We start from the raw sequence: 19,173 nt of genomic DNA on the forward strand, positions 1-19,173 counted from the left end.
GGAGCCAGTTCATATCATATACATATATATGCATATGTTGTCATGTAAACCATGTTGTGTGTGTTGAAATGTGGCACACAAACTTCTTTCTTTAATCTGAATCTTTAGACTTACAGCACATCTCACTTCATCTTGTGTTTAACAGCCTGAATATTTAGGATAGCTCGTCTGAATGTCATTTTAAATTGATCTAATTTAACTGCAGAGTCTGATGAAGCTTATTGATGATGAAGCTTTGCTACCTGGAAACAGTAGACTGAAACTTTCAAAGGCTTTCATGTTTCCCCTCTTATCACTTTTCAAACAAAAAGAAGACAAAACTTCATCATGAACAGAAAATCTCCCAGATGAAATATTTACTGACAAAAAGGAAAAAATTAAAATTTTTATTCTAATCAGTTCAGCAAATTTTGTTCCAAAAAATAAAATAGAAAATCAGAGCATACTATAAACCAAATACTGAAAGAAATATGGACATATTTTATAATAAATAACTGAAGTAATTATTACTTGATAATTTAATTAGAATCAGGTGATTCACTAATTGCTTCAAAAAGAAGTTGTTTAATTAGATGAACACTTAAAAAAATCTCTTGTATATTTGAGCTGTTCTGTCTGGATGCTCATGAATCAGTTTAACTGGAACCATTTTCTGCTCAGGGCCCCAGAAACTCTTGGTTCGCCTCTGGCAGCTTGTGTTCCACTGGTTTGTTGGTTCAGTAAGGATTCATTTTTAGGTTAAAATACTCTGATGTTCCCCCACAACCCAACTATCGATAAGTGTGAAAGATAATGGATGGATGAATATTCTATCATGGATCAATTGTTACTCCACATCTAAAGAACAGAAGCGTTTGCGTTAATTGCGCAGCCTGAGCAACAATCAGCATCACTCTCCTCAGGTGCGCCAGTCTTCAAACTGCAGAGAAACTTTACAGATTGTTGATCTGTAAACCTGCAGAGTTTCACTGACAGGAACCAGAATCTGGATCTACCGAACCTGCAGGTTGGGACGAAATAAAGGTAAAAACACAACCAGAACCGAGGCTGTGCAGCGTCACTGCTGATTGTTTGCATGAGCAAAAATAACTGATAGATATTTAACAAGTTAAATTCAGCTGTGAGCTCATGGAGCCACGGACTGATTCACAGGAAAATCTCCCCAAAATAGGAAGAAATGCAGATTTTATTCATCCCTTTATGAACAAAACTGTTTCAAAAGTTCAAACTTTATTGAAACTTTTGAAAGTAAAACAAACTGTCATCTACTCGGTAAATTGGTTAGAAGTGTGAAGCATCATCAATAATTGGAAATCAGTAGAAATATCTCAGAGATGAAATCAGATCAGATTCACCTGAACTTTGAGCAGCTTTCAGAAAATCAGACCTCAGGTGGTTAAAAGGCAACAAGTCAGAGCAATGAAGAGAATCTGGAGCTGCTGCTTATGAATGTAGCTCATAATCACGTTCATAGTCATGATTATCACGTTCTTTTTCTTTCTATTAATCTGTTGGTAGGGCAGCACATGCCCAGTTCACATAAATTACCGTAGATTTAGAGATTTATACCTGAAAGTCTTCATTTGTCTCAACCTTTAGGATTTTAGTTGCTTATTTTACTATTAGTCTGGGAGCAGATTTATTTATTTCATTTTCAGAAATAAATATTATTGTGTGCAAACACTGAAAAGTGAGATTAGGTTTGGGGAACATTATAAAATTGTTTTACTACTTTTAAAATGTTTAAAGTATGATGCATTTATTTTTACTGTATTTTCTCCGAAGTTTAACAAGCTGCATTGATAATTAAAGTTGTTTTCAGGAAGCATCCATAAGATAAAAAAGCCAACTCTCCTGTAAATCAAGAAGCCTTTTCAGTTTAATTAAATCCTTTATGTTACTTTCAGTTTATCGTCTGACGTCAGATCCATGTTGGGCGTTTTGTAGCTGAGCTGTAATGAATCTTTTCAATCCGTCCAGGTGATTCCCGCTCAGCGTTTCCACACCAACAGGCTTCAGTCTTTTGCATCTCATTTCCCTTTGTAAATAATATGGACGATGCAAATTTCAGTTCCCGCTACATCAGGACGTGTTCAGTTGGTTCTGTGGGTCTCAGATCAGAATCCAGTTTTAGGGAAACGTATGCAAATCCATGGAAACGTTGAGCAGGTCTACAGAGAGCCGCTGTGTCAGAGAGGAGCGTCGGGCTGCAGGTAGGAACGCTGACTGCACAGGAGACGCATGAGAGTCAATTTAAAATCAGATCTTATGTTGATTTTAAAGGAACTTCATTATTGTGAGGGTTGAATTAGTTTCAGAGCTTTTCTACAGTCGATATTCTGACTTTCCACCAGGAAGAGTTCAGTGATCAACGTTCTTGTTTTCCATCAGACTGTAGCCGTCAGGTTCCTCAGAGTTTTGAGTCAAATGTGTTTCATCCAGTTGGAATAGTTTTAGTATTTTTCAAAATGTTTTACATTTAAAAAATCTTGTTACATAAACAGATTCCAGTAGGTTCAGGTAGACTGTTTGATTTTATTTTTCCAAAGGTTCCTGGATCCGATCTGATCCTCTGATTAAAATATTTAGTTTATTTTCTCTCAGTCTGAGCTCATCAGCTGATCTTTTACATAGTTTTCAACCATTTTTAGGATGAAATATGTTTGCTAGTTTGGTGCTTATTGGTTTTAGGCTGAGGAAACTGGCCTGTTTCCATGACGACCAGCATGACGAGTTAGTTTGGGTTCTGAGTTCTGATCCGCATCCAGTGACGGTTCCAACAGATCCAAACTGAACTCTGCACAGCTTCATCTATGAGACACGAAGCAGAAATATTGGTCATGGTGAAAATGAATTTTACCTTTTAGGTTTGCATCTGATTTATTAAATGATGTAAACATGGAGGAGGGTTCTGGGTTCTGGGTTCTGGGTCATGTTCCGGATCCGTCTCATAGTTACAGTCAGGCTGTATCAGTAAAGTTATTGCTACATATTCAGAGATGAAAAATATTTGATTGTTACTAATGCAGAAAGCTGATTGTTTGCAAGAGGGATCTTGGTTTGATCCACTGTGTAATCAGGCAGTTACTGGATCATCTGACAGTCAGAAGCAGAACCAGACAGCCTGGGTTCAGGTCACAAAGCAGCTCTGCAGGTTTTCAGGTGGTTTTATTGCTGTTTGTGACCTGATGTTGAAACTACGGGTTCATAAAGTCTCGTGTGACTTTTGTCGCCCCAAAGGGAGAAGATGCAGAAAAACCCCAGACTGGGATTCAAACCCACAACCTTCTTGCTGCAGGGCTTCAGTTCTGCTTAGGAACCTTCAGCAGCTGATTAAACCCAAATGTTTCAGCTTGGTCTTGGGGACAAAAGTTCTGGGTTGTTTCTGTTGTCATGGTGATTTCAGACGACAAACCTGGAAATCTTATTATAAATGTGAAAGTCTGGTCAGTGAGCAGCAGAACGAGTTCAGGTCAGGATTCACAGCTGGGAGAGTTTAGCTGCAGGCTGCTGACCACTGGTCCACCAACGATCTTTGATTTGGAGTAAAAAGTGACTGTAGGATCGACTGAAGGCCAGGAAATGAGCTGCTTACATGCATTACCTGTTATGTTGCTTCTGAAATGATTTATAGCAGCTCAGATTTTATCCTGAAGGTGGAAGATGAAACAGAACAGATGAAGAAATGAACCGGGATAGTTTACAGTTTAGCAGATCAACGGCTGGAGGAATCCAGGAAACTGTTTACTGAAAAACTGTGACTTTCTCTCTGACCAGGAGTTATCGGGTCAGAACCGTCAGTTTGGGAACTTTCTCATGTTTTAGTGATTACAGTGAGAAATATTTAGTGTGTCTGTGTTTTTCTCCCTCCCAGCTGTGAGGAAGTCATGATGGAGTGAAGACTGAAGCTGGAACCAAACACTGCTGCTCCCCGTTCTCCAGCCGCTCCCGTTCTCCTGAAGCTCCGCCTCCATCCAGCGGCTCGGTCATGAATCCGTACGGAGACGATGTGTCTGGGTTTTCTGGCGGTCCGGTTCCGTACTCGGCCTCTAACCCCAGTTACTCCGTGGATCCGTCGGTTCCTCCGTTCGTCCAGACGGGTCGCAGCACTCTGCCCCCCCCAGCTGCTCATATACCCCCCGCCCTCCCTGGCCCCGCCCTCCCTGGCCCCGCCCCCAGCTCCATACTGCCGCTGCCGGCCTTCAGCCCCATCGGTAACCCGTATGCCCCCGCCGACCTCCAGCCGCCCCAGGTCTCCGTCCCGGACCTCCAGCCGCCCCCAGACGAGTCGGGTCCGGACTTGGAGTGCGCCATCTGCTTCAGCGAGTTCAACAACGTCTTCCGCTGCCCCAAGATGCTGAACTGTAAGCACACCTTCTGCCTGGAGTGCCTGGCGCGTATGAACGTCAAGTCTCTGGAGCCCGGCGCCATCCAGTGCCCGCTGTGCCGCGGTCTGACCCCGCTGCCCCCCCTCGGCCTTCCCAAGCTGGCCACCGACTCGGACGTCCTGTCCTACCTGCCGGCCGCCATGCAGAGGGTCTACAGCATCCGCTTCGTCCGCAACAAGGGGAAGCTGCAGGTCAAAAGGTCAGCCTCACCTGGAGTCACACGGTTTCAGGCTTTTGTCTAAAACAGAACAGATTCGACTTCCTGCAGAATTTCACTTCCTTTAAAACTAAAAGGTCAGGGGTCACTGTGTTACTGTGGCAACGCTCACTCAGCAGGTTTTCACCTGCGTTCAAATTAAAACTGGTGTTAAATGTTTGTGCCGCTCTCACTTTAACAATGTTTCCAAAGGTCATCAGAGGTCAACCAGCCAAACCGCCGTAACACATTTAACCATGTGGTGTCAATCAGCTGATTCAAAGATTTTAGCTGCGCAAACAATTAATTTATAAAAACTGTCTGTGAGTCTGTGGCGGGCTGACGGCTGGAAACAATTTTTATTATAACAAACAATTTTTGCTGCACAAATGTAACGGATTGATATTTTATTAGATCTTAATACGGGGGTCTTGGCTGACCTTTGACCTCTGGAAACTTAATATCTTTAAAATGACAGCAGCACAAACAAAACATCGACACAAATTTTGTTCACATTGTTTAATTTGAAGAAGGTGGTGATGAAACTTCAGGTCAGTTTCATCTTTTTGTTCTGTGAAATTTTTCATTCTACTAATAAAATCCAAGATGTCCGTTCAGACGGCAAACGCTGTGAAAAGTATGAAATATGATTTAGTTCTGGAAAATATCAAAAATCAGATTTTTTCAGGGTTAAAGATCAGAATTAGATCATTGAATCTGCTGAGTGAAAGCAGCCAAATGAATCTGAAGTTGAGCTGCAGAGTTTTTGCTCCATCAAACTGAAAATCCTGCAGAAGTTCAATCTGCTGAATGAGATTGACCTTTAACCTTTCGACCTTTAACCTTTCAATCAGACGTTTAATTTAACTTGAAGAGTCTTAACCTCCTGGCTAACAGAGTTCTGAGATAATTCTGGATTATTTAATCTCAGATAAAATCTAACGTTGTTTGAACAGACGGACCTGTTGCTGGTTCAGACTCCAACGGAACCAAAAACACCAAAACTGAGCTGCAAACTCAGTGATTGTTTATCAATGAGGCCTGCAGCAGGTCAAAGGTCAGCTTTATTGGAGTGTCAGATACAGTGGAGTAGCTTAGCAAGCGGCTAAACGCCGTAAACTGAAATAATCAGAGGAAAAACAAACTGCAGGATTTTTCCACCAGTCAGGTTTCAGATCTGCTGATTCGTCCCTTTAATGTCAAGGTCATATTAAGGTCAATGAGTCTGAGATCTGGACGGAGTAATAAATCTGAAAACAGCCATAAATAAATGTGTGGAATTAATGACTATTTAATATAAAAGATAAACATCAGAATCTGATCTGAGAGGAACAGAACCTGGAGGCTCTAAAACTGTCACCAGGTAAAAATAACTTTATTAAAGCAAAATACTTTTTTAGATAAAATGTGCTACATATTTACATTTAACCTTATAACAGAGGATACGGTTAAATTGGTTAAATGTGTCTTAAGCTGAGAGTTGATCAGTTTCCCTCTCAGACCAGGCTTCATGGCCTAGTCCAAGTCTTTAACTCCAGAGCTGAGCCCTGGTGTGAGGAAACCGGGTCTGGTCCATATTTGGTTGGTTTTTGTCGCTCCAGAAGCTTCATGCTGGTCTTTTAGGAACCAGCCTGGATGTTTTTGCTCCGTGAAGAAATGAACCAAAAACAACCAATCAGAGTCAGGAGGCGGGGCTTAGCGCTGTCTATCAACCTCATGTAGGACAAACGGCTCCCTGTCAGGATCTCTGTTTATCTGTGGCCTTACATCCAGTTTGGTTCTGACGGATCCGGTTCTGTTCTGTCTGCAGGTCCTCTGACGGGCCGGGCCGGTCGGGTCGGCCGGGCCGCCGGTCCGTGACCTCTCTCAGGTCGGTGAACCGGACTCTGGACGTGGGGCGTCCCAGCCCGACCTCCAGGGACAGCAGGGGGGAGGCGGGCGGTTTGGGCGGCGCCCTGTTCCGTCTGACGGGCCGACCCGTCTGCCGGGCCTTCCTCCTCACCGCGGTGGTGATGATGATGGTCCTCCTCGTCGGAATCATCATCCACCTCATCAGCAAACGACTGACCTGACATCACTTCCTGTCTGCTGGGAGGAAGAAAACTGAAATATTTTATTTTAAACCCTGGAGTCTGAGCGGAGCGGGACGCAGCGGACCTTCATCTTCCTCATTTGGGTCAAAACGAACTTCTGGATGATGATGATGATGATGATGATGCTTCACATGTGGAAGGATTTTAAAGGAAGAGCTGCTGCAGTAAATCTCATCACTTCCTGTTTTTTATGTAAAGGGTTCAGGGAACAGGACAAGGTCGATCCCGGGTCAGAATCCGGTTAATCAGAACCGGGTCAGTCGGTCCAGTTTCCTCCCAGGTGAATCTAGAGGTACCAAACATTAAACCCACTGATCTGCTTCCACTTCATCACTTCAGGATCAGATCAGCTTGGATCACGTTTTCACTTTCACCTCACTTTGTTCTGCTGTTTCAGGTGGTTCTGTTCTGGTTATGGTTCTGGCTCCGGTTCTGCTCTGGCTCTGGTTATGGTTCTGTTCTGGTACCGGTTCTGGCTCCGGTTCTGCTCTGGCTCTGGTTATGGTTCTGTTCTGGTACCGGTTCTGGTTATGGTTCTGGCTCCGGTTCTGCTCTGGCTCTGGTTATGGTTCTGTTCTGGTACCGGTTCTGTTATGGTTCTGGTACCGGTTCTGCTCTGGCTCCGGTTCTGTTTCTAAATATAAACTGTTTTCTCCCTCCTGACGCAGCTGCAGATTTTAATCTAATCTTGTTGACAGATTCATGCAAACGATCCGGCTCCGGCGGTTCTGCTGTTCCGTTCAGACAGAGGGCTACACAGAACCAGCGGCCGGTTCCGGTCCAGTCCGACCCGTTCTGGTGGGTTCATCTCGGTGGCAGAAATTTGCCTGGACGTTAAAACCATCAATGCTTCCCTTCACAGAAAGTTTCCACAGCAGCTCTGAGTTTTATTTCCATAAATACTCAGCAGAGGAAACGGGTCGGTTCTCTGGGTTTGGTTCTGACGGAATGTTTTTATCTGGACGGGTCTTTACATGAACCCAGTGTTTGGACTCTGGGTGGTACTTTGGGTCATTCGAACCGACCCAGTTTGATCCGAACTTTAAATGGACCCAACAGAACCGGAACCTTTCCAGATGAACTGCTTTGAATATGAAACTTGAGCTGAAATCTGAAACGGTTCTGAAACGTGATCCGTCCAGATCGGTTCTGTCCGGTTTTATGTCCTGTCTCACTGTGCAATGAATTATAATAATAATAATGTTTTATATTTTTATAACCTTTTATATTTCGCACTGTCACACTTTGTTTTTTATCAACTTTAAATAAAGTTCAGGATAAATAAAAGTTTTTTGGTTTTGACTTGATGAAACATTTTAACATTTTTAAATGCTGGATCAGATTTTTTTTGTTTTGTTTCTACATATTTTGTATTTCAACATTATAAACTTTCATGACTGAAATATTGAATGTCCACCATACTTTAGTTTTAACTGTAAAGCTGCGGTCCAGTCAAATCATGACTGGTTTGGTTGGTTTCTAAATTGTACTGAGGAGTTTTCTGTCCTCTGACCACTGTCACCAGAGGTCAGAGGTCAGCCTGGTGACCTCTGACCTCTGGTGACAGTGGATGAAGAGAGACGGCTCTAAACTGAGAGCTGGGCGATAAAATGTCATCATTTCATTTTGTTCTTCCAGCTGAATCTGTTCAGGAGTTTAAAGTTTCTATCAGTTCTTTTAGTTCAACAGCTGAAGAAGTGAACGAACTTCATGGATTCTTTTCGTCTACAGATTCTGCTTTAAAGCATTTTGCTGGGAGAATTTTTTATTTATTCTATTGAAGATAAATTATGTAAATATTTTCTAAATTCACATCCAGACATTTATTAAACTCAACCCTTTCCCAAATTCTTTTAGCCCTCAGTGGTTTTCAGTCTCCAGGACTCTGAGCTTCATTTTTAGATGTTTCTCTGCACCGAAATGAATGAATGAATGAATTTTATCTTTTCACTGTGTCACTAAATCCTACGGAAGCCTGGCGGTCAATATTTCATTAAACTCAGGAGAAAACGATGAACCAGGACTGTTCTGGTTTATCCACTGAAACTCTGAAAATAGTTTTAGTCACATGGTCTGAACTTAATTTATTATGAATATAAATGAATACATCTAAGGATGTTACTTTATCTTTAGCAACTTGGCTTAATTCATACAGCTGGTTACATTCAATCCAGTTTAACCCCAGATATCAAACGTGCATCAGGTTGTTTATTATTCAAACTCTTAAAAACATGAAGTTTGATCTGATTGGCGTCGTGTTTCCTCCTCCAGTCTGAAGGAACAGAGAACCTTAACTTTACAGGAACCTGCAGCTTCATCTGGTTCAGAGACAAACGGCTTCAGGGGACTTTAACCAAGTGTCTCCCCCTGCTGGCGGAAATCAGCCTGAACATTTAGTCTCTTTAAATTACTGGTTTTTATTAAACTTTGATAGAAGAAAAGCTCCAGTTGAGCAGCAGCAGCTTTATTAGAAGTGAAGTGAACAGATCATCCCATCCATTCACCCAGCGCCGTCTGCCACAGACTCTTCTGGATGGGAGGAAGCTTCACTCTGCAACAGACAGGAAGCGGGTCAGAACCGTCTGACTGGAGGTTTATTCTGTTACAACTGAAAATAACCACGTTTTTATCCAGCCTCTGAAGGCAACAAACACTGAGACTGATGACGATTTCATGTGACGTTGAGGCTGATTTCTGATCCCTGCAGACAAACGGACCGAATCGGTTCTGATCGTTCCGGGTCTGCAGTGAATCCAAGCTGCAGTTTGAGGCTTGGAAGGTTTTTCATCTGCCGATTTTACCAACAATCCAAAACTTAAACATTTATGCAACAAACTAAAAAAGAAAGAAGAAACTTAAAGGACATCCAGGAAATATGAATATTTAAAATATTTTTCATAAGTTTCTTCAGGAAAAAAGCAGAAACTGAACTTAGAGATCCGAATGAATCCTGATTTATTTTTATCAGAAATGATTTTTGTTGAATTTTAGGATCAAGATCATCATTTGCTGCAGAACAGATCAGCTGGCTGAACTGTTCTGATTAAACACACAAAAAATTATAAATTCATTTTCAAATTTATATCACATTTAGAGATATTCTGGGATTTTATATCATAATTAAGAATTTGCTGTTTGAAACTGGATTCACTTTTTAACTCCATAAAGTTTGTGACTTTCTGCTTCTGCAAATGTTGTAAGATTTTTTCAACAATCATCTTAAAATAAATAATCTAAATGTCTTTACAGAAACTCTGAGTTTTAGTTTCCAGAAGGAAACCTGATGAGATCAGTCAGATCTCCATAGCAACCTGTTTCTCGGCGTCAGGCTGGGTTGGGTCGGAGCGGTTCTGGGCGTCCATGTTGGTCCAGGAACCAGGTAGAGGTCTCCTGGTCTGAGTTTGGCCATGACGAAGAGCGCCTCCTCCTCCTCCTCGTCTCTGCTGCGGGACAGACAGGATGAGGGACGTGATTCTGAGTTCTGATCCGGTTCACGGCCCAGCTGATTCCATCTGGTTCTGATCCCTGCATGCGGGCCCAGGTACCTGGCAGGTTCCGGCGGTCCGGCGTCCTGCGGCTCCCTGCTGGCCATCAGCTGCAGCAGGTTCTGCAGCCGCGGCTGAGATCTGGGGATTTTCTCAGCATCCTGAAGAAACGAGAACAGAACCTTCACATCGCCGTTCAGGTCGCATCACGGATCCTGACCTTTGATCCGATCGGACGGCGTTACCATGGCGATGGCCGTGAGGATGGACACGGCTCTCTTCAGGTCTCCCTCCAGGTTCTTCCTTATGCTTCTCTCCTTCTGCAGCCGCTCCAGCAGCGACGCAACGGCCGACGCTTTCTGACGGCATTCCTCCGAACCCGAGGCCAGGCAGGACCTGGAGGGATGGAGGATGGAGAGACGGGTCGTTACATGATACAGGTTCTGGTCTAGTTGTTACCATCGGACTTTAAGTTGAACTAAAACCGCTCAGAGTGACGTGACCTCTGACCTGTAGGCCTGCTGGTAGCCCAGCAGGTTCTCCCTGGATCTCTGCAGCTCGTTGATGTGACGCGTCAGCAGTTTGCATCTCCTCCTCAGCTTCACTGATTCCTGAAGGTTTCAGGAAAAACAAGGAAAATATAAAATAAATTAAACTAATTTAACTCTAACAGCTGCAAACAAAAAGTTTTCTTTGTTTTATTCTGGAACAACAACATTCCTCTGAGAAAGTTTTACTTTCATATTTGTTTTAGTTTGCAGCTCAGATTATTCTAAAATATATCAATAATCTCCTTTTTTTTTTCCAAGAGAAAAAGTGACATTTGCTGTGTAACAAGAAAGGAGTAACAGATTTGTCAGTAAATTGTCATAAATTAATGTTTTATCTGGTTTATACTTGACTGATGTTGAGCTGCCAACACAGTGAGGACCGGTCATGCCCCTCCACTACAGCAGGGGGCAGTGAACCTAGTGAGTCTGTCTCAACTTTGAATTTGTAAGTGATTAAGATGTGTTAACATATATTAGCCAATCAGAGAGAGAGCTCTGTTAGGCTGAGCCAATAGGATTCAGAGGATCCAACAGTCAGGTGGTGAAATTAATCCAGCAGATTAAAATCCCAGAGAGCCAAGCGCAGCAGCAGCTTCCTACCTTCCTGAGGATGTTGATTTTCAGGGTCATCCTGTGGATCATGACTCGGATCTTTATGGATGTTCGACAAAGACGCTTCACTCTGTTGTGCTCGGCCCTTTTCCTCCACAGCAGCACCAAACTCTGGAGCGACAGAGACTCCACCTTGGCGCGCAGCTTCTGGTGCTCCACGGTTTCCTCCTGGATCATGGCTTTCACCCTCTGCCTGATGCTGTTCATCACGTTCTGCTTCATCTCGTCGATGATCCTGAGAACAGAGACGCTGAGAACCTGCGGCGGCCCGGAGGGAAACCTGAGGCCGCCGCTCACTCACTCCCTCTTCTCCATGTACATCTTGTTGATCTCGGTGGCGTGGTGCCGCTCCAGGACGATCAGCTCCTTATCCAGAGTTTTCTTCATGTTGATCTTCCGCTCCTGTTCGGCCAGCTGCAGCCGCTGCTCCTCTATCCTGGCAGCTGATCAGGACAGGAAGACATGAAATATGTTTTATGTGCTTTGGCCTTTCATCCTCACAATCACTCAGTTTAATATCAATAAATATGATTATTTATGAAATCTGTGACCAAGGTGGAGATTTAAGAAACTCCATATTTGTGTTCATGGAGAAACTGAGATTTTTATGTTAAAGTTAATCTGCCCAGATAGTTACTTTAACATGATTTACAATCGATATTATCTTCTGTTTTATTGACTTTATCTTCAAATACGCTATTTAAAGGTAGTTCAATCTAAAAACGAACCTCCTGACGCCATGTTTGAGTCCTAACAGGAAGTCAATCTGATTGGCTGACATTGATTTTAACTTTGCACCACACTGCCCCCTATGGGTTTGATTAAAACGGTGTTGAACAGTACTTATGTTTAGTTTTGATATTTCTGTTTTTGCAGCGTTTTGATGACAGCTGTAAAGTTAATCTAAATCCTGTTCAGGTTTGAAGAGAATCTTTTAAAATTTGATCCTCAGTGACGTCAGTTCATTTCTGAAGAGGCTCCGAAACAACCAGGAGTTCCTGAAACACTCAGCAGAACAGATTGGTCACTTTGCACCAATCTGACCCGAATAACAGACTAAAACTTTAAATTGTTGTTAGGTTATGTGTCTGTTTATTCAATAACTCAGAGGGAGAAAGGGTTATTAAATTGAAAATGTTGCTTATTGTTTCACTATGTGGTTTTTCAATGTGATTAATTAATTAGAGGCCCTGCAGTGTAAATGTTAAATCCCACCACTGCTTCAACACATTTGATATAATCTGGGAAGGAAAACCTCATGTGAACCCAGACGGCGCCTCACCCTGGTTGTCTCTGTCTGAGCTCAGTTGGTCCAACTTGTCCTGCAGCTCCTTTCTCTCCGTACTGAGCAGCAGCTCCAAGGATTCGGTTTTCTGTCTGTCGCCCTGCAGCTGTTTCTCCACCTTCGCCTTCAGCTCCTCCTCGTCCCTCTCCAGCACAGACAGGTAGTGCTGCAGGTACTCCAGGATGTCGCTGGTGTCCTTCTGCAGAGCGCCGGACTTCAGGACGATGTCTTTCTTCTGCTCCTTCAGGTCATCACACTGAAGCTGGAACCTGCAGACATAAAACAAAAATATTCGTTATTCACAGAGACGATGATTCAACGGTTCAACAATTAAAAAGTGGCCCTCAGACCTCACTTTGGACACTTCTGTTGAATAATAAAACTAAAACTTTAAAATGAAAATTTTCTCACATTAAACTCAGATCATATTGATCAGATCTGAATGTTTGGTTGAAGTTCATTAAAACTCAGTTTTCATTGAGTGTTAAAGTGATATTGTAGACATATTGTGTTACCAGCAGTTAGACTGAATCTATATAACTCAGAGTTATTAAAGTGTCTTCAGTGTGATCCTCTCACTTCTCCAGCTGTTCGTCCAGAAAACTGATCTGAGTCAGAAACAAACTCTTCTCTCGCTCCGGATCCTCGGCGTCCGGCGGCTCCTCAGAGGACTTGTCCTTGTCCTTGGGTGGAGACGAGCCGCTCGGCTTCCTGTCTTTTTCCTGCATTTTTACTGTTGATATCAGAGGAATTCACAGAAAAACAACAAGCAGGCTATGAACAGGAGGTTGCTAGGCAACCAGAAACTCCTGGCAATTTCAATAAAACATGAGCAAAACATTTGCTCATGTTTTTTCATCATGTCTCAGTATTTCTAAACATTGCTGTGTTTTTGAATGACAGAATAAATATTTTATGGTAGAAAAAGAAGAAAAAAATATTTAAATAAACTTTTACCTTCTTTAAGGGCTGGATTATTTTCCTCAGAAATTATTAAATAAACTTCAGAAACTGATCAGAGTTGATCAGCTGGAATCAGCTGATGTGTAGTAACTCTGAAGTTCCACCAGGTGGTGCTACAGCATTAAAAAATAAATCAGCACCAAAAATAAAACTCCGCTGTGTGTTTGAGTGCAAACAGAAGGTGTCGCTGTTTCCCTGCTACTAGGAAAAGTTTCTGTGCAGAAAGTGAAGTTCTGCAGCTTCAGGCTGTAGATGCACAGAAATAAAACATGAAGAGAAACGATGTTTATGGAAGCTGCTGATCCCACAGGAGAAACAAAATGACTTCCTTTCATAAAACTGACATAAAAACATGGGAAGATTTTAGAGCAAAGATTCCAGAAAATAATAACTCAACACTCAGTTTTTTTTATTTGTTTTAGTTTTTTAATTTTTTTCCTGTTACTTGTCAGTGACCGGTCCGGTTGCTGCCTTAGGAAATTTGTCTGGATTCCTGTTGAATCATCTCCAGGTTTTAAAGCGGATAAATCGTCTCAAACTGAAGCCGCAGCAGCGATTTGATCCGTTGGTTCTGGTTAGTTCTGTGACTCTAAAGGCTCCGTCTGGATTTGTTTATGATAAACTAATGCAGAATCTTTTCCTTCTTCCTCATCATGCATCAGCAATCATTTCATTATTAACATGCTCTGATCATGTGAGTTAGTCTGGATTTTATTTAGCTTCGTCAGAGTAAAGGGGGATTCTTAAAAACTTAGTAGGTTTGAGGAAACGATGAATCAACTCTGCACGACTCTGAATTGATTTGTCACATAAAATCCCAATAAGGATGAAACATCAAGTTTAAGAGAAACAGAGCTGTTTGCATGGACTAGGCCGTTCTGCTGAAACCAGCCAGTTTTAATCAGCAGCCATTTTAAATGTTTCTGTTTGTTGTTCTTCAGACTTTCTGAAAGTTTCCTGAACAAAGTCATAAAAATCTTCCACTCAGCTCTTTAGGAATCACCTTGTTGGAGATAAAATCCTATTTTCTGTTTGTCAAACTTTGTTTTGGAATATTTTAGGCAAATTTACTAAAAACGTGGGAAGAATCTGCATCTCAGGGAACATCTGCTGGAAAAACAAAGTTTCTGATGACATGGCTGAGTTTTTCCTTTCAGCTCAGGAGCCATTTTATCCCTGAATGAGATAAATAAAATGATAAACTTGCTGCCTGTTTGCATGTTGGACAGAAGGCTTTTGTTCAAACAGGAGAGAAGTTCTGCTCATTTTCCTGTTTCCCAGGATTCCCCTGTGTGGGATCACAGCAGGAAGTCAGAAACTCTGGTGGGTTTTCCACCAGACAGAAAACATCTGACTGATGCAAATCTTCAGATAAATAAAATATTTACTGAGTCAGGCAAACACAGGCCTGGTCAGGTTTTACTGATATTAAAACGTAAGATGATTATTCCAAATAAACACCTGAACTGATACTGGCACTGATGGAAAACCTTGAGGAGATCCAGGTGACCTTCACTGACCTTCAGTCACATTTACTTCCTGTTCGTCTTTCTAAATATTTAATTCTCATTTTAAGACGTTTCCTTTGTGCTGATTTAGATAAATGTTGAACTAACAGAGATGCTGAAGATGGAAACATTTTAATTCAAGCTTCTAGCCTCAACAAGCCAAGTAAAATAACCCCACAGCATGATGCTGCCATCACCTTACGCTGCTGCAGGTTTGGTTTTGTTTCAGTGTGTTGTGTTTATTTTGTGTTAATCTTTCAGTTCTTCCGTCTCCAGTGTTTCTCCTTCTCTTTCCAAAGTGTGGAGGACTTTAGTTCTGTGTTTGGCAGGTGATGAATACCTGAGCTCTCTGCTTCACCTGCCTCAGGCTGTATCTGTACTGCAGTTACCGTGGTAACGACAATCAGAGCTCAGTCATCCCAGGTCCTGTTCCAAAATAAGAATAATTGGAGGTTAAATGTGCAGAACATTTCTAAACCTGGATGTGTTCGGAGCGGATCCTCCCTTTACTTTAATTGACCCTCATTATGTGTCGCCATCAAATCTTCTCATTCAGCAAAACATCAACTCATCCAGACGATGAGGAGAAGAGAAGCTGCAGGTACAGTTTGGAACGGAGAGGAGAGCTGAAGCTGAAGGCCGTGATCCAGAGGCTCTGATTGAGAAAAGGAAAGGAAAGGAAAGAATGAGGATTATTGGATAAAGTTTCAGTTTCCAGCTCTGCCAACTTTCTGTTGGTTCAGCTTCACTGAATCTGTGCAACATTCATTCATTCATTCATTCATTCATTCATTCATTCATTCATTAACCTGAAGCAACAGAAGCATTACTTTTATATATTTATTTAAAAATTAGTCACACAAAAATACTAAGGTCAGAAATGAGTTGGTGATCAAACATTAAAAATATGAAACTATCTGGACATTTTTGTATTTTATAAACTAAAGAACAAAAGAAATAAGTGGAAATATATTTGGTATATTTACTGTCCCTGCTGTTTTTGATCATGTTCTTGGTGTTTATTATTAATGATCAATATGTCTTTCCGTACTCAGTTCATTGCTCTGTGTTCATTAATGGTAGGCTGGTCTTGCCGTATTTCATTCCTTTGTGTTTCAGTTTTCATCAGTTTTGATTCTTTTCCTGTTGATTCTTGATGTTTTTCTTTCTTGCTCCATTTTTCCATCTTTCTGCCTCAGCTGTGCTTCATCTCCTCTGATTAGTTCATCCGTTCATTTTCCTCCAGCCTCAGTATTTAAGCTCCTGGTTTTCATCCCTGGAGTCTTTAGTAACTCAGGTTCTGCTCCGTTTGCTTTGTTCAGTTCTGCATGTTTTCATTCATTCTGTATATTTTTAATCATGCTGGTTCATGTTCTAGTCTACATTTTGGCTCCGCCCTCAAAGTGAAAACACAAACTGTGACTTTGTTTCTGGTGCATTTTGATTAAAATCTGAAAACAACCAGAGAAAGTCGGAGCCAGAAACGGTTCTTAATTAAAGCTAATGTTCAGTCCGTCTTGTGACAGACTTCTTTTCATGAACAAAACTCTAAGTTGGTGGTTAGGAAATTGTTTTATTAGGCTTTAAAAATAAACAAAAGATGTAATTAAATATTTCAAACTGTTTGACCTTCAGTCTCTGATCATCTGATCGCTGGAAAAATAAAAACAAACCAGCAGGAAACAGAAAAACACAGATGATCAGTTTTATTACGACCAGATGTTTTACTGTGTGTGTGTGTGTGTGTGTGTGTGTGTGTGGGTGAGGGTGTGTGGGTGAGGGGGGTTAAGGGAAGTTGTCTTTGCTGGACATTCCCCACTTCCTTTGTGATCACACACACACACACACACTCTGCAGAGAGCGGACACATCATCACGTTGCATCATCGCTGAGCAGCACTTTCCCCCTCTGATGGTCTGACGATGTGAGGATCAGATGGTGTAACTCTGTGACTCGTCCCTCTGTCACTCTGACCAGAACCTCTGACCAGAACCTCAGCTCACTGCTGCCTCTGTTTCCTGTTAACTCCTGGATTTTATTGGATCATGAAGATTTCTTCCTAAGTGACACTAAGAGAAAACTCAACAGGAATCGTCTGATGACGATTTTATTAATAATTTATTGTGTTTGTAAACAGTGAATGTTAAACAGTTTTAGTTTCTCTGTCTGCAGAGGTCAAAGTTCAGTGAATCTGCTGTGACCCTGAGATGTTTTCCTCTGAAGCAGGTCTTTGGTTTTACCTCAGGATGGTTTCATGATCTTTATGATCTTAAATCCTCAACAATCAAACGCATCATTAAAAAGATGAACTGAAGTCATTATGGGATCAAATATTTGCTAAATATCAGGAATCATTCATGGAAAAATTGATCAAATTAGAGCAGAAGCCACAATCCAAACCGGGCCGACAGCAGAACCAGAGTTCAGCCCACGATGCCTTCAGGGACAGTTAGTCATTTTCCTATCTGAGGTTTCTCCTCTACTCAGGCTGCAGGCTGAGGGTGGAGAGCAGCAGTTCATCTGTGTCTGTTTGTCCTTCTCACCTACACACACACACACACACACACACGCACACACACACACACACACACACACACACACACACACACATATACACACCCCACCCAAAGCGCCAATAATGAGGCGTTTGCACGGCAGCAGGTCGTGTTTCTGTGTTTCTGTGTTTCTGTGTTTCTGAGGAGGATTAGATGGAGGCAGACAAAGCAAAGCTGGATGAAGAGGGCGTGGAGGTCAAAGGTCATCCAGCTCACAGCAATAAAAGCTCATTAAACAGAAATTGAAACTTTAATCCGCAGGTTTATCCTGAAGCTGCAGCGACACGAAGCCCAATAACTTGTTTCAATATTTAATCATAACAGAAATATTTTTGGCTTCATTTCCCAGAGCAACGAAAAAAACAGAAAAACAAAAAAACACAAAAAAACAAAAACATAGAAAATGATTCCTTTGAAATTTATCTGTAAGGAATAAAAATTATTTATAGTGACCTCATTAATAAAAACAGATCATTTCTGATTTAGTGAAGTGAGAAAATACTTTAATATAAAATGTGCAGAATTTAAATGTTATCAGTAAAAGCAGTGATTGGTTCTTACTGCTGACTGCAGTTTAGAGTCTGTTTTTATTCATTTCATCATAAAATCTATAAAATGTTCAAATACATGAAACCTCATTTTAACTTCACTACAGATTTTCTCTCACTTTAAGTCCTGATGACTCGGACTTTCTGTACTTTCCAGTTTGTTTTCCTGGTACCAGAACCACCAGAACCAACAAAACCATCATCATTCTGCAGTGACCTGGTGAACCCAAACGCCTCACACCAAAGCTGGGCTGAATAAATCTGTAAACTCCCTGGTTCCATGCAGACTGTAGTTTTGAGGCCGGGTGGTTCTGGTTCTGGTTCTAGTTCTGGTTCTGGTTCTGGTCGCAGCTCAGAAATGATGATTCTGCAGTAATTGATGTTCAAGCTGCAACAGGCTGAGAGGCTCAGAGCAAACAGCTTCACCTGGAGGAGGCTGAGGAATGCAGGTGGAATGATGACCTTCAGGTTTCACCATTAATCATTTCAGTAATGGATTTCCTGCTTATTGGACCCGGTCCAGGTTCTGAACAAACTTTACTCACGTTTCTCAGGTAAAAGCAACGCCTGCCTGCCGGTTCTGGTTGGTCGTGTTGGCAGAAGGACAGACGCTGACATTCTGTCCAAACAAATAAGTCTGGGTCCGTTTAGAACCAGTGAAATAAAAACTGACAGAGTTTCAGTCAGAACCGGGTCAGAACCTCAGAATCCAAAAAAAAAAATCTGAAGAGAAAGAAACTGAATGAGCTGATCAACAAGAATCAGGAGTCCAACAACGAGTTCAGGTCTGATGGGAGCCAAACAGAACCAGAACCAGAACCAGAACCCAGAACACCAGAACCAGAACCCAGAACCCAGAACCCAGAACACCAGAACCAGAACCCAGAACCCAGAACACCAGAACCAGAACCCAGAACCCAGATCACCAGAACCAGAACCAGAACCCAGAACACCAGAACCAGAACCAGAACCCAGAACCCAGAACACCA

The 19,173-nt window shown here is 41.9% G+C and overlaps 2 protein-coding genes across 5 annotated transcripts; one reads left to right on the top strand and one right to left on the bottom strand.

Annotated features, from left to right (window-relative positions):
• Nucleotides 1-865: 865 nt before the first annotated feature.
• LOC114154806 (E3 ubiquitin-protein ligase RNF152) lies at nt 866-7,188 on the top strand. Of its 2 annotated transcripts, XM_028034228.1 has the most exons (4): nt 870-1,023; nt 1,981-2,213; nt 3,875-4,587; nt 6,395-7,188. In XM_028034228.1, exons 3-4 carry the CDS (start codon nt 3,989-3,991, stop codon nt 6,654-6,656), a joined length of 861 nt encoding a protein of 286 aa, XP_027890029.1. In that variant the 5' UTR covers nt 870-1,023; nt 1,981-2,213; nt 3,875-3,988; the 3' UTR covers nt 6,657-7,188. The 2 variants fall into 2 exon arrangements, with proteins under 2 accessions (XP_027890028.1, XP_027890029.1); XM_028034227.1 differs by lacking the exon at nt 1,981-2,213 and having other exon boundaries at nt 866-1,023.
• Nucleotides 7,189-9,074: 1,886 nt separating this feature from the next.
• Nucleotides 9,075-13,377, bottom strand: LOC114154791 (cilia- and flagella-associated protein 157-like). Of its 3 annotated transcripts, none has more exons than XM_028034202.1 (9): nt 13,190-13,375; nt 12,608-12,879; nt 11,627-11,768; nt 11,314-11,560; nt 10,673-10,773; nt 10,408-10,558; nt 10,223-10,323; nt 9,989-10,117; nt 9,075-9,228 (listed from the first exon to the last, which is right to left on the bottom strand). In XM_028034202.1, the coding sequence occupies exons 1-9, from the start codon at nt 13,336-13,338 to the stop codon at nt 9,165-9,167; spliced, it is 1,356 nt and encodes a 451-aa protein (XP_027890003.1). In that variant the 5' UTR covers nt 13,339-13,375; the 3' UTR covers nt 9,075-9,164. The 3 variants fall into 3 exon arrangements, with proteins under 3 accessions (XP_027890003.1, XP_027890002.1, XP_027890001.1); XM_028034201.1 differs by having other exon boundaries at nt 9,989-10,120; nt 13,190-13,374; XM_028034200.1 differs by having other exon boundaries at nt 9,989-10,323; nt 13,190-13,377.
• Nucleotides 13,378-19,173: the final 5,796 nt, after the last annotated feature.

This window comes from Xiphophorus couchianus, chromosome 12 (genome assembly GCF_001444195.1).
Source record: "Xiphophorus couchianus chromosome 12, X_couchianus-1.0, whole genome shotgun sequence".
Lineage (NCBI taxonomy): Eukaryota > Metazoa > Chordata > Actinopteri > Cyprinodontiformes > Poeciliidae > Xiphophorus > Xiphophorus couchianus.

What these genes read in the sequence shown, in the direction of transcription:
- LOC114154791 (XM_028034200.1), bottom strand. Translation starts at nt 13,338, where the DNA reads ATGCAGGAAAAAGACAGGAAGCCGAGCGGCTCGTCTCCACCCAAGGAC. An exon ending in TCCTCACGGCCATCGCCATG is followed by an intron (nt 10,324 to 10,407) that starts GTAACGCCGTCC and finishes TCGTTTCTTCAG; the next exon opens with GATGCTGAGAAAATCCCCAG. An exon ending in AGCCTGACGCCGAGAAACAG is followed by an intron (nt 9,229 to 9,988) that starts GTTGCTATGGAG and finishes TGTCTGTTGCAG; the next exon opens with AGTGAAGCTTCCTCCCATCC.
- LOC114154806 (XM_028034227.1), top strand. Translation starts at nt 3,989, where the DNA reads ATGAATCCGTACGGAGACGATGTGTCTGGGTTTTCTGGCGGTCCGGTT. An exon ending in GGGAAGCTGCAGGTCAAAAG is followed by an intron (nt 4,588 to 6,394) that starts GTCAGCCTCACC and finishes TTCTGTCTGCAG; the next exon opens with GTCCTCTGACGGGCCGGGCC.